The following is a 12,842-nucleotide window of genomic DNA, read 5'->3' on the forward strand; positions in this document are numbered from 1 at the left end:
TTTTTGATGCATTTATATGTAGTGCACCATACTACCGAAGGTTTTGTATATTATTTTATTTCTCAAGTGTATTATGTCTGACAGAAGAAAAGATACTAATCTAGGTGTCTCTCAATAGATTTCTAACAGTAGCCAACAACCCTTTTTTACAGCATTCAAATATTTGCACCATAGGCGAACATTGAATTTGCGTGTAGTGATAGTTCCTTTTTAGTATTATAATATTACTTTGCACATTTGATATCTGCTTTGCATGACTGGATTGATATGCCTCTGTTTTTTTTTTTTTTTTTTTTTTTTTTATTTATTTATTTTTACTTTTGTATGTTATTCAAAGCCAAGCGCGACTATAGGAAAAATGTCTGGAATAAGAAGCTACAGATCTAAAATATTTTGAATTATATATTTGGTTAGGATGGAGATCTTATTTCTGTGCTTGTCTTTACATTTTGCATGAAGTATCACATATTGATCCAGTACAGATGAAATACAAATCTTTAGTCTTTTCATGCAAAAGAGCTTTTAATTTGGCGGTATTTTCTAGATGGTATTGCTTCAATTCTAAATCTCAGGCTTTTTCCAAGGATTATGTGCTGCACCAAATGACTTTTGTGTGATCTGATGGCTGTGTCTGGTCCCATGTGGTCTTCTTCAATAAGTTTTGTGTTTAGTGTTTGGGATACTTTTCTTTATTATCTGCTGTAGGTTTTTTGACAGTCTCTTTGCCACTTTTCTTTTGTGAAAGTGGTTGAAGATAGAAAAAACAACAGGGAAAAAATTTAAAATTACTTAGAAATAATAATTTTTTTCAACTCTTATAGCACCTAAGCCCTCTGAAACCCTTTCACTATTTAATGTTTTGCTTTCTTTTCTCGATTCATCAGGAGGAACATCTTGGCGTGGGCACAAAAACAAATATCTACTCAGGCACATTGAGGGTGAAGAATGAGGAAGAGGAGGACGCCGGGTACTCATCATTCCAGGACGTCAAGGTGGTCCTGAAGGTGCTGGGATCTGGCCACAGAGACATTTCCCTGGTGAGACACAGACTCATACATCCACTCATGTAACCAGATTTTGATACCCCGTCCCCTGAAAGGGAGACAAGGGGTATTGTTTTTGGTTCGGTTTGTTTGTTAACACTCTAGCAGCAAAACTATTGGTTGAATTAATACCAAATTGGGTTTATAGATTGCCAGTGACCCAGAATAGATCTGATTACATTTTGGGAAAGTAGGGTAAAGTTCAAATTTTTTATGAATTTTTAAAATCTTTTTTTCCCCCATTTACTTATAATGGGTGAAATTTCACATGTGTATAGCAGCAAAACTGTTGGTTGAATTCATACCAAATTGGGTTTATATATTGCCAGTGACCCGGAATAGATGTGATTACATTTTGGGAAAAATAGGTCAAAGTAAAATTTTTATGAATTTTTGATATCTTTTTTCTTCTCCTATTTACTTATAATGGATGAAATTTCACGTCTATAAAAACATCAATTTTGGTTAAATTTACTTCAAACTTACCACATATATAGAGGCAATTGATATGTGGACATCACCACACGCATAGACATCAGCTGGATCAATGCCAGAATAAGCTATAATATGCGTGAGGGGCGGGGTTTGTTATGCCTGGCACTGATTATTTTGGTTGCATACTCTATTCTCTACTAAAATGTATTTTGTAAATGTTATTAGAGCATAGACATGGATTAGGTGGTTTGAGGTTATTGATTGACTTATTTTTTTATTCTGTTGTCAGGCCTTTTTTGAAACCGCCAGTATGATGCGGCAAGTGTCCCATAAACACATTGTGCTGCTTTATGGAGTTTGTGTTCGCCACCAGGAGAGTAAGTATGATATGATATGGTATGATATGATATGATATGGACATGTGGGCAGGTGTGTTTGTTAGGCTGTGAGTTGTGTCTCATCATCTCATCATCCACAGATATCATGGTGGAGGAGTTTGTCCAGCTAGGACCACTGGACCAGTTTATGAGGAGACAGCAGATCCAACTCAGCACACCGTGGAAGTTCCAAGTGGCCAAGCAGCTGGCCTCAGCTCTCAGCTACTTAGTGAGTGAGAAAATAACTACAGATACACTCTAACAACGCTGACCTTAGCTTTGCGCTCACACCTTCTGATTCAGGAGTTAAGGAGAGAGTTAAGGCAACTTCGAGTGCTGCGCAACCAATCCCAATATTTTTTTCCTACATCTTAAATTTGTTAAACCACTCTAGACTTTATAGAGCCTTGCTTCTTTTCTATAACCAGTATTCTAGATGTGACAAGGCAAGATTTCACAGTTAATTCCAGACCACATTAGACCAGATCCAAAACAAAAACCACTGTACTAAGACTCGACAAGTGATGGGCTTTTACTTTTTTTTAGTTGAATAATGAAGCCAAGGCAACACTTTTTCTGATTTTACATAACAAGCACGGTACTATTTCTACATCTGTGAATTAAAGCATCAGTCTCCCACCCCCACAACAAATAAAAATTAGTTGACTCTAGAAAAAGAACTCGACGATGCGTACTGTTTCAACTAATTGCTTATTCGTGCACATCCTTAGACCAAACAAATTTGGGGCCATAATGATAAAAGATTTTAAGAATCATCGCGGATAGCTCCCAACTTAGACTAAAAATTCATAGCAAGGAGGTCTTTCTTAAGAGGGTTATAGGAAAAACTCTGAGTAAGGAAGAGACAGGAACTTGTATCTCACTGAGGAGGCGGAGGCAACCCATGATCAGTTGATCACACATGATGAGCAGAGAATGGTGAACAAACCAACAGGACTCATCACATATATAAAGTTTTTTTTTTTTTTGAACAGGTCCTCTTGCCAAAGTATTGTTGAAATTTTCATTACTTTTTTCAATTTGGATATGGATTCAGCTTAGTTTTAAGTGTTTTTTTTTTTTTCGTCATAATTACTAGTAGAGCCCGACCGATATGAGATTTTTGGGGCTGATACCGGTATGGGGGGCTAAAAAAGATGAGATCCGATATATCGACCAATATCCAATATATTTCGCCGATAACCAATATATTGGCTAATATACGAAATAAGAACATTGATATTTGTAGGAGATAATAGTCTTATGTTAAACAATGGTGGACATGTGAATTAACAGTTGCATCTTTGTTTACCTTACAAAGATAATTTACACAACTTTAAACCCCTGTATAATAGTCTTATATTAGACTAGTATATTATATAGTATAGTATGTTAGACATAAAAATCATTGTTTAAAATGTAAACGACAATTAATGTACAGTATTAATATCCAGAATGAAATTATGAGGTACACAGGAAGCACACAGGCGGGGGTGGGGGGTGAATAGTTCATAAGACAAAAAGGGGGGGGGTTGTGGTCCATGATTGTCAAAGTGAAAGTGAAACTGAACATGTTTTACTATCCCTCGAACTCCGGGCAGAACAGACACAAGAGCAGAGTGAGAATCTCCGTGCAGCAAAAAAGTTAATACATCGGTTACATAGCGACCGATGTTGATTAATCTGTGACACTCTATAATTAGCCCACCAATTAATCGGTCGGGCTCTAATTGCTAGTTTTACTTAAATATTTACTGATTTTGTTGGATTCTTTCTTTCTGCTGTTACTTGAGGTTTTCACTTGCTATGAATTGATTACTAGGAGGGAAAAAAAGCTCAGATGGAAGAATGCATGGCATCAGATATGAGTTACAAAACCTTGTATATTAAAGGCCTTATATTGTATAAAACCATTGTATTCTTGTGGCTACACCATGGACTATTACCATTGGGTGAAACGGAAAAAACTAAAAAGTGCCCTTTGTAAATTTTCTTTAGCTAAAATAACTCAACTTCTTTGTACCCTCAGTATTTTCTCCTCTACTCTTTAAACTTTTTTACCGTAGGATCTCTCTTGAGGGTTTTGATCCATCTGTCTCCATCCATCCATCCATCACATTTTCAGACCTCTCCCATAATAAGTATTTTGTACGAGTTCCCTCATTAGCAGGAACTTTTGCATGAGGAATCTTTATGAATATAGCCCCTGGAAAAGATTATCCCAAAGGGGCTGAAGATTATTTAAAACACCACTTATGTGAAACCATTATTATTTTTAAACAGTAAAAAGCTTATACAAATCTGAAAGTGGGTTTAAGACTGCTTTAAGGCTTCACATAAAAAGTTTAACAGCGTTAAGAGGTGGAAATAAACGAATCAATCATTCACTTCTCTAAAGTTTTAATGATTGGAACAAACTGGAAGTTAACTTCAGGATTGTCTCAAAAAAAGCCCCAGATGTAGAACTAATAGACTGATTGTTTTGTGTTTGTTTATGTGTCTACAGGAGGACAAAAGGCTGGTCCATGGATACGTTTGTGCCAAAAACATCCTGCTGGCCAGGGACGGGCTGGAGACGGATGAGGGAGGGCCCTTCATCAAGCTCAGTGATCCAGGAATACCAATCACAGTACTCAGCAGAGAGGGTGAATACAAAGCACACGCAGACAGACTTAAGATGACAAAAAGTGAAACCAAATGGTTACTCATCAGCTATAATGGAAAATTTCACAGTAACTTCCACTTTCTTTCGCAGGAAATGAAACCAAAACTAACATGAGGACACTTAAAAACTACAACACAATAAAGTTAAAGAAAAATAATCAGCAAATTGAAGTTCAAATACATTATAAATAAGTAAAACAATGGAAACCAAGAACTGGAAATAATGATTGTTTAAAATTAAATGAAAAATTCAGTTGTTAACTTCCTCCTCAATTCCCAACTGTCAGCACTGTCTGAGTATTTTTCATTCAATTTTTTTTTTTTTTTTTAGCTTTCTTGAGAAATGTCTGTCTCATCGACTTTCATCTATTCCCACAAAATAAAGGGAAAGAAAAACAATACATGAATAACATTTCCGATCAAGCCAAGGTTGACAGTAACAGGAATCATATTTGTCACAAAATCAATACACATTGCTCCGGACACTCTCCCTCTCAGACTCTAATTTGGTTTGTAAAAACCTAGTTCTGTGTTCAGTAAAGAGGGCTCAACAAGGGCATTTCTCAGATTGCAGTTACCCTCAAATGGGCGCCTCATATTTCTGCTTGTCTATTAGAAGTAGAAGTTATGTAATATAAACAAATGGACAAATGGATTGGCAAACCACAGGCCAGACTGGAAATCTGTTCTCTGCAAACGTCCGTTGCTGCACACCCCGGGGAATGCCCCTCCCACTCGCTTTTTTCCCAGAACCCTTCACATTTCTTCTTCTGTCTCCATTACTTTGCTGATCAACCAGTATTCCAGTTACAGATCAGTGTCCTTGCGCATAGATTTGATTGAACATATAGTGGCTGCAGATAAAGTGTGGACAAGCCCTTGGGGAGCGCTCGCCCCTTCTTCCGAGCATTCTCTAATATCTTTCCTCAAACTCTGATCTATTCTTCACTTCCTCACTTTCTTTTTCTGTCTTTCTTACTGCTTTGCCATTATCTTCTTTCCCACTCTCATATCTGTTTCCATTTTCCCCACTTCACTTCACCACTCTGCCCTTCTTTTTTCCTCTTGTCAGTTATTTTGTATGAGCTGGGTGAACTTGTAACATAATGGTCTGGATCTCAGGATGTAAAAACAAAAAAAAAACACTGTTGAGGTCAGTTGATCATCTGGATGGTCTTTCAGTTAAGGTCGTACATTTAGCTCTCCAGTGCTGAAACCATTTAGATTCAGTGAAAGCAGTCAGTCAACATTTTAATCCATGCTCTCCACCCAAACTGTCAAAGCCCTAGTGTTTGTGTTTAGAGTTTGATGAGACTGTGCCAGTTTGTATTACAGGTTCCAAGTTCAATTCATTGGCATGTTCTCCCTATGCTGTGTATGTTTCCTTCAAGTCCTACAGGTTCTGCCGCTATGAAAACCATGTTGTTTTTTTTAAATGCATTTTAATGTGTTACAGTTACAGCTGCACAATATATCGTTTGAGCTTTGTCATTGCAATGTACGTGTGCACAGTAGTCACATCGCAGGTCCTGCAATGTAGGAGGCAAATGATCTCAACGTATTCTCATCTGGGTACCTGACACACACTGCGCACAGCAATCCACCAATCACAATCGTTCTTAATCAGTTTGCCAAAGCAGACCACATCCCTGCACATGCAGTGAGTTGCTGGTCACAACACTGAAAAATGAGCAACGAACAAGAGAAAATCACCAAAAACGAAGACTTGGTGCCAAAAAGAAAAGCAACGACATTTATCTGGAATTATTTCGGCTACAAGAAGGATGATACTGAAACGCGTGTTCTGTGTTGACAGTGTCTTGCACCTGTCGCCACAACGAGAGGAAACACAACTAATTTGTTTGACCGTTTACGTCGGCGTCACACAGCTATTATATCCTCCTGTGTATTTTTTTCATATTGCTATATATATCGCAGGGTTAAAAAAAAATTGCAATGTCAGTTTTTTCCAGTATCGTGCAGCCCTAGTTACAGTCTTATTCCAAAACAGATTAGATTCATTTTTACCTCAAAAGCCTACACACTATACCTTCATAATGGCAAATTGAAAAAAAAATTGAAACTTTTGCAAATTTATTAAAAATAAAAACCAAAAATATAGCATGTATATGTAAATTCCCCTCTGCGTGGCCTTCAGTGGCAGCCCACTACTTCTGTGTTCTTTTTGTACTAGGATGAGCAAAGAGCGTGGACCACAACTGTCAATATCCTCTTGAGACCCAGCAATGCATTTGTGACTTCTGTAATGGACAAGAGTTTCACAGCTTTACTTTTACAAAAAAAAAAAAAAATCTGAAAAAACTGTTTTATTATGCTGTTTCCAAACAAGATAATTATCTAATGTGAAAAAGCCACAACTATTACTTTCGGCTCAGGAAAATATTGAAAATAACAGCTTTAATTTTCCTGTTTTTTTATGGACATAACTTTCAGAATCATAGCTGTGTATTGACAGAAAATACGGTGAAGTCAAGTCACAGGAGTTTTATTTCTATACCTTCTACATCACATGTGTGACATACAACATACTCTATTCTTTAGCTTGTTGAAGACAAAGCTACTGTTCTAGTTCTAATATCTATTTTCTTTAAGTCTGTATTTCACCCATAGTAACATTGGCAAACACTTTTCTGTTGTATTCTGTGTGGGAAATTTGTCTGTGAGGATATCAAAATTCAAATTACTGTGATCCAGCCTCTCATGTCATTGCAATTTAAATTTCATATAGAATTGTTTTTGGCAAAGATTATTGTAACCAAAGGGGAGGAAAGTAAAGAAAAATGAGATGATCAATAACACAAGTCCAAGAGAGGCAGAACATAGACAGTTCACAGATTCTACTCAAATTAATAAGTAAATGTAAAAAAAAAACCCCTCCTCATTTCAGAGTTTTAGAATCTTTTCCTATCAATTAAAGAACAACTAAAGACTGATGTACATAATCTACATGCATCTAACCAAACAACAGTTTCAAGCCCAGTAGTTATTTCCCATGATCCCCCTCATTTTCCTTTTCCTTTTTTAAGCTTTTTATTTTTAATAATCTGAGACTGTATCTATTTACTCAAGTCTTTGTTACTATTTGCTCCGTGTTGTTTTTCAAATCCCTGTAGAATGTGTGCATCGCATCCCATGGATTGCTCCGGAGTGTGTGAAGAGTGTGTCGTCTCTGAACGTCGCAGCTGATAAATGGGGTTTTGGTACCACACTGTGGGAGATCTGTTATGATGGAGAGGTGCCACTCAAAGACAAGAGACTAACAGAGGTAATGGGCACACACTGAAGATGAAGGCTGTATAAGCAGTAATTATTTTAGCTTGATGTGCATGTAAATGAATACATTTTCCCAAGAAAACAACTATTCTTAAAACAATATTTTACACACTCTGCTCTTGCAAGATTGGCAAGTTTTTACAGTGAGGGATGACTTTGCAAGTCTTCTGTTTCAACACACAAGTATTTAGCATATTACCTCTAGACAGAATAAAGCATAGAGTCCACAACACTTTCATGGCACCAGACAGGTTACCATGAGTCACCTTGAACTTCCCAAACCAAAAACCAATCAATTGAAAAATTCACTCTTTTACACCTCCAGTCTATGAAATAAGTTACCTTCATACATCAAACACACTAAAAGCTTACATTCATTAAAAAAAACCCAAAACACTCAAACAGGAACTACTTAAGGAAATACAGTAATGCATATGATTATTTTGACTCAGTATCCAAGATGCTGTAAAGATAAAAGTTAAAATGTTTTAAGGTTAATGTGTCAAGATGAAATTTTCAATTGATGGTGACAATGAACTGTAAATTTTTTATTTATATATGTATTTCGTAAACTATTTGTATTTTAACGGACCCCAGGAAGAGTAGCAACCATTATGGTGGAAACTAATGGAGATCTTTATAAAAAATAAACAATAAACCTGCACATGCATGTGTTTGTTAATGCTGGATGTGTCTGTGTCTGTCGAGCAGAAGGAGAGATTTTATGAGACAGAATGCCAACTGGCCACGCCGGACTGCAAAGAGCTGGCCCAACTGATGACCCACTGCATGAACTATGACCCCAAGAAGAGGCCTTTTTTCAGAGCCATCGTCAGGGACATCGACAAGTTGGAGGAAAAAAGTATGTATGAGGGAATGTTCACACTGTGTATCACTTGACATGGCATCTCCATGTGATGTGATGTGATAGGTGCATTTGTAGTAAAACCCCAGGCAACATTTGATTTGATCTTAAACAGTTTTATTGCCTCTGAACTAAAAAAAAAAAAAAAAAAAACTGACAACGAAGCCATGAGGATACAGTTAAACGACTTGCATGCTGTGTCTGCAGGCTAAAAGCAGGTACAGGTTCTAAAAATTCCAAAAGTTAGTTGTATACAGGTGGAATATGATCTGAATGTTTTGGGTGTTTCATGTCACACATAGCAGTGGCCTAGTAAGCAGTAAGCAGTGCAAAGAGAGTTGTTTACTCAGTCAAGATGAGGAAGTTCAGTGGGTACATTATCACTGATCCACCCCTCAACTGGGCCCCATAGCAACATAATAGACTCAATTTCTCCACCTGCTGACCAAATTTAGATACTGCAGCCCAATTTAGAAAGGCTAGAAGGTTTTTACCATTGGTTACGTAATGTTAAAAACGTAAGGCGTTTACAGTCGATGCTGATCTTCAAAATAAAAGGGATTGAAAATAAAATTAGAATACAATTGGCTACTTTAAAATGTATAATATAATTTACAGAAATGCCTATTTTTGGTTGAAAGCTTACAGTACAGTCATGTTTTACCCAACATGTATTTGTTTGTTTTTTCTCTCTCAGATCCGTCTATCAGACCTCAGCCCACACCAGAAGTTGACCCAACAGTTTTTGAAAAGAGATTCCTGAAAAGGATCAGAGATCTGGGAGAGGTAAACTGCTCCTGCTGCGTTTCACACTTAGCATTAATCATATTGTTTATGAGGATGTTCAATGTGAAACTTACTTATATTATGGTTCACATCAGCTCATTGGTATTAATGAATGGCATCTGGATTATGACTATTCCTCTGGGTTTCTTTAAATTTTTGCCTTTAAATTTAAATAAATCGATATAAGTTATGCAGGAGCTGCTGCAGAACTAAAGGAATGAGTTGACACAGTTTGGACCACATAAAATTGTGCGTAAATTATTCACATTTCTTTTGGTCCTTGTGTAGGGTCACTTTGGTAAGGTGGAGCTGTGTCGCTATGATCCACGTGGTGATAAAACAGGCGAGCTGGTGGCGGTGAAGTCACTGAAGCCTGAGAACCGAGAGGAACAGGGGAACAACCTCTCAACTGAGATTGACATCCTGAAGGCACTCTACCATAACAACATTGTGAAATACAAGGGCATTTGTCAAGAAGAAGGTAAGACAGAGACGGTGCAAACACTGCTATTCATACAAAGAATAATCAACATCTTTTCAGAAAAAACACTTATGTATTGATTTTGCACGGCAGGAAAACCTGAAATACCTCATCTCTGCCTCATCAGTAGAGCTAAGATCTTCCATAGAAGTGTAGCTTCAAAATTTTTATTCTTGTGTCATGTAAAACTACTTACTTACTACTGTAACGAGGTAGAGAAACATCATACATGGGATCTTTAAAAATTTCTTGTGTGCATGTGAACAACAAACACATTTTCTCAATATAAACAACAAATTAAGAATATCTGATGTTGGAACACACTATATAAACAATAATCGAAAAACAAAATATCAAATGGTAATTTGAATGACCATTAGACTGAATTTCCATAGGATTCATATATGGTATAATAATTATTTTCATACACATATTCACTTATTTATCTTTATCATAACACATATCTGCCATTTGTTTTCAATATAGCTTTTGCAAATTTAAATTCAAAACTTAATGCTGAGCTAATTTGACATTTGCTGATGGAGGTTTAAGTGGTGGACATTAAACATTAATTTCCTCTAACTCTCTACTGTTGCCCTCTGATTGACCAGAGTAATTTTAAATATTCCACCAAAAGATGATTTATGGACAGATAAACAGAGTAGTTTTTATGGACTGATGACACTTAATATCAGCATCATAACATAATAAATTTAAGTTCAGTGACAACAGTTAAAGTCTGGATTTTGAATAGTTACTCATAAAACACTGTCTTTCAGTCTAATAAAGTATAATTCTGTTGTTGAATTAGTTTCCACGTCTGATGCATTTGTGTTTAAATCTTCTCGTAGGTGGTCAGGCCATCAAGCTGATCATGGAGTATCTCCCACTCGGCAGTTTGAAGGAGTACCTGCCCAGGTACAAAAGCAAGACCAACCTCAACACCCTGCTCAGCTACGCCGTCCAGATATGTGAGGTAAGGGTTCACAAAATAGACAGGACACATCCATGGTGTTGTTGGTTTGGACAGATGATTGTGTCTTGATATAAGGCGCATATGAAATATTGACGTTATGTTGTAGTTAATGTAGTAAATTTAAAATAAAACAAAAGTAAAACTCTGTAGAAGTAATAGTGAGGGACAGGACCTGCTAACAGTGCATAAATCAGAATCATCTTTATTCACCAAGAATGCAAACACATGTATGGAGTTCTTTGCTGCTAGATATTGTCTCTCTAGTAAATTATAAACACACACTGCAAAAATCTAAATCTTGCCAAGTGTATTTTTCTCATTTCTAGTCAAAATATCTCATCACACTTGAAATAAGATGCAATCACCTAAAGAGTAACTTTTCAGTGAGATATAAGAACTTATTTTCAGACAATGGATCTTGAAAATCTTATTTCAAGAAATCTTACCAAGATAATTTTCACTTGTTCCATTGTCAGATTTTTCTTGAATTAAGCAAAAAACATCTGCTAATTAAAAAAAGAATTTTCGATGCTGTTGGCTCAGCAGGCAGCAGCAATTATATACTATATACACAGGATGAAATACATATGCATATGAAAAATATGTATGAAGTATCAAAAAAGCTATGGTTTTCTGATTAAAAAAAAATATTTTCAGTGTGAATAATATATACAAGATACAATAAAAAAAAAAAAAGTAAGACAAGTCAAATAAGAAAAAGGAAGAAACTATATGCATGAAGACACAGTATCAACTTATATAGTTATAGTGCAATTGTGGATGTCAAGGAAGAGTGTTAACTGTCCAGTGTGCGTTAATAAATAGTAATAGAACTTGATCCCAATGAGTTCCTCTCACACAGTGATCATGAACATTTCTTTTGTTTCATTTGGTTTGTAGGGAATGGACTACCTCGGTTCCCGAAATTACATCCACAGGGATCTGGCTGCCCGAAATGTGCTGGTGGAGAATGAGAGAACGGTAAAGATCGGTGACTTCGGTCTGACCAAGAGCATCAAAGAAAATGAGGGCTACTACACCGTCAAGGAGGACCACGTCAGCCCCGTTTTCTGGTGAGCCGGAGTTTTAATACGAACGGAAGTTTTTACTCTTGTCAGACCATGATAGCGGAGATCTTCATGTTGAAAGAAAGTTTGTGAAAGAAGCAGAGGATAGACATGAGCAGGAATATTAATTAAACGAGGCAAGATAAGAGCAGAGTGGACTGAGGGCTGATGGATGAAATGAAGAGGGAGTTTGTAGGAAAAAATTAAATCCATTCAGGTAAAGGATGAAAAGAATCCTTTGAAAAACTAAATTACAGTCTTTTTGACAGTAAATTGACTAGGTGTCAGTATTTTGCATGAAGCGTATAAAGAGGGAACTGAGCCTAGAGGACTAGGTAGCATTGAAACGACAGAGAATGAGGTAATTAAACAGATGGAGGAAGATGAGGAGAAGCTGGATAAGTTTGAAGCAGTCAGTTAAATTTCCCTTTTGCTCAAGGGTTGTTCTTCAATTATGTTCACTCGCTCAGATTTTTCAAGATTTCAGCGGTTACATTTTGAAAAGTAAGATTTTTTTTAGAATGTTTTGCATTCAGTGGAGCAATTAAAATATAATGATGTACACTGTATCATAAGAATTTTTTAGAAATTGTCTTTTCTATCAGTAGTGTGGATTTCAGGGAAAAGTTGAGTGTCAGAAAACACTAAAACGCTATGTATCCACAGACTATCACTCACTGAATAAAATATAAAGGCCATTTTTGACACACATTTATGTTACGGTATCATCAGGTTTTTATTTGACAGTCCATCAAAATAACACTGTCTTATAATCTTCATGTGCTGCATCAGCTGATAGTTTACATTATAGCTCTGTCAGCTTAGTTCTGTTTTTAGACAGAAAACAGCCACAG

General features: G+C 36.4%; 1 protein-coding gene across 1 annotated transcript in view; it reads left to right on the forward strand.

Annotated features, from left to right (window-relative positions):
- Positions 1-12,842, forward strand: part of jak1 (Janus kinase 1) — a 41,314-nt gene that overhangs the window by 22,656 nt on the left and 5,816 nt on the right. Inside the window, exons 13-22 of the mRNA XM_030132236.1 lie at positions 885-1,037; positions 1,768-1,855; positions 1,957-2,084; positions 4,362-4,500; positions 7,654-7,805; positions 8,525-8,675; positions 9,376-9,464; positions 9,753-9,945; positions 10,797-10,921; positions 11,822-11,994. Of these exons, the coding sequence (XP_029988096.1) occupies positions 885-1,037; positions 1,768-1,855; positions 1,957-2,084; positions 4,362-4,500; positions 7,654-7,805; positions 8,525-8,675; positions 9,376-9,464; positions 9,753-9,945; positions 10,797-10,921; positions 11,822-11,994 (1,391 nt within the window). The remainder of the gene's footprint in view (positions 1-884; positions 1,038-1,767; positions 1,856-1,956; positions 2,085-4,361; positions 4,501-7,653; positions 7,806-8,524; positions 8,676-9,375; positions 9,465-9,752; positions 9,946-10,796; positions 10,922-11,821; positions 11,995-12,842) is intronic.

Source organism: Sphaeramia orbicularis, chromosome 4 (genome assembly GCF_902148855.1).
Source record: "Sphaeramia orbicularis chromosome 4, fSphaOr1.1, whole genome shotgun sequence".
Taxonomy (NCBI): domain Eukaryota; kingdom Metazoa; phylum Chordata; class Actinopteri; order Kurtiformes; family Apogonidae; genus Sphaeramia; species Sphaeramia orbicularis.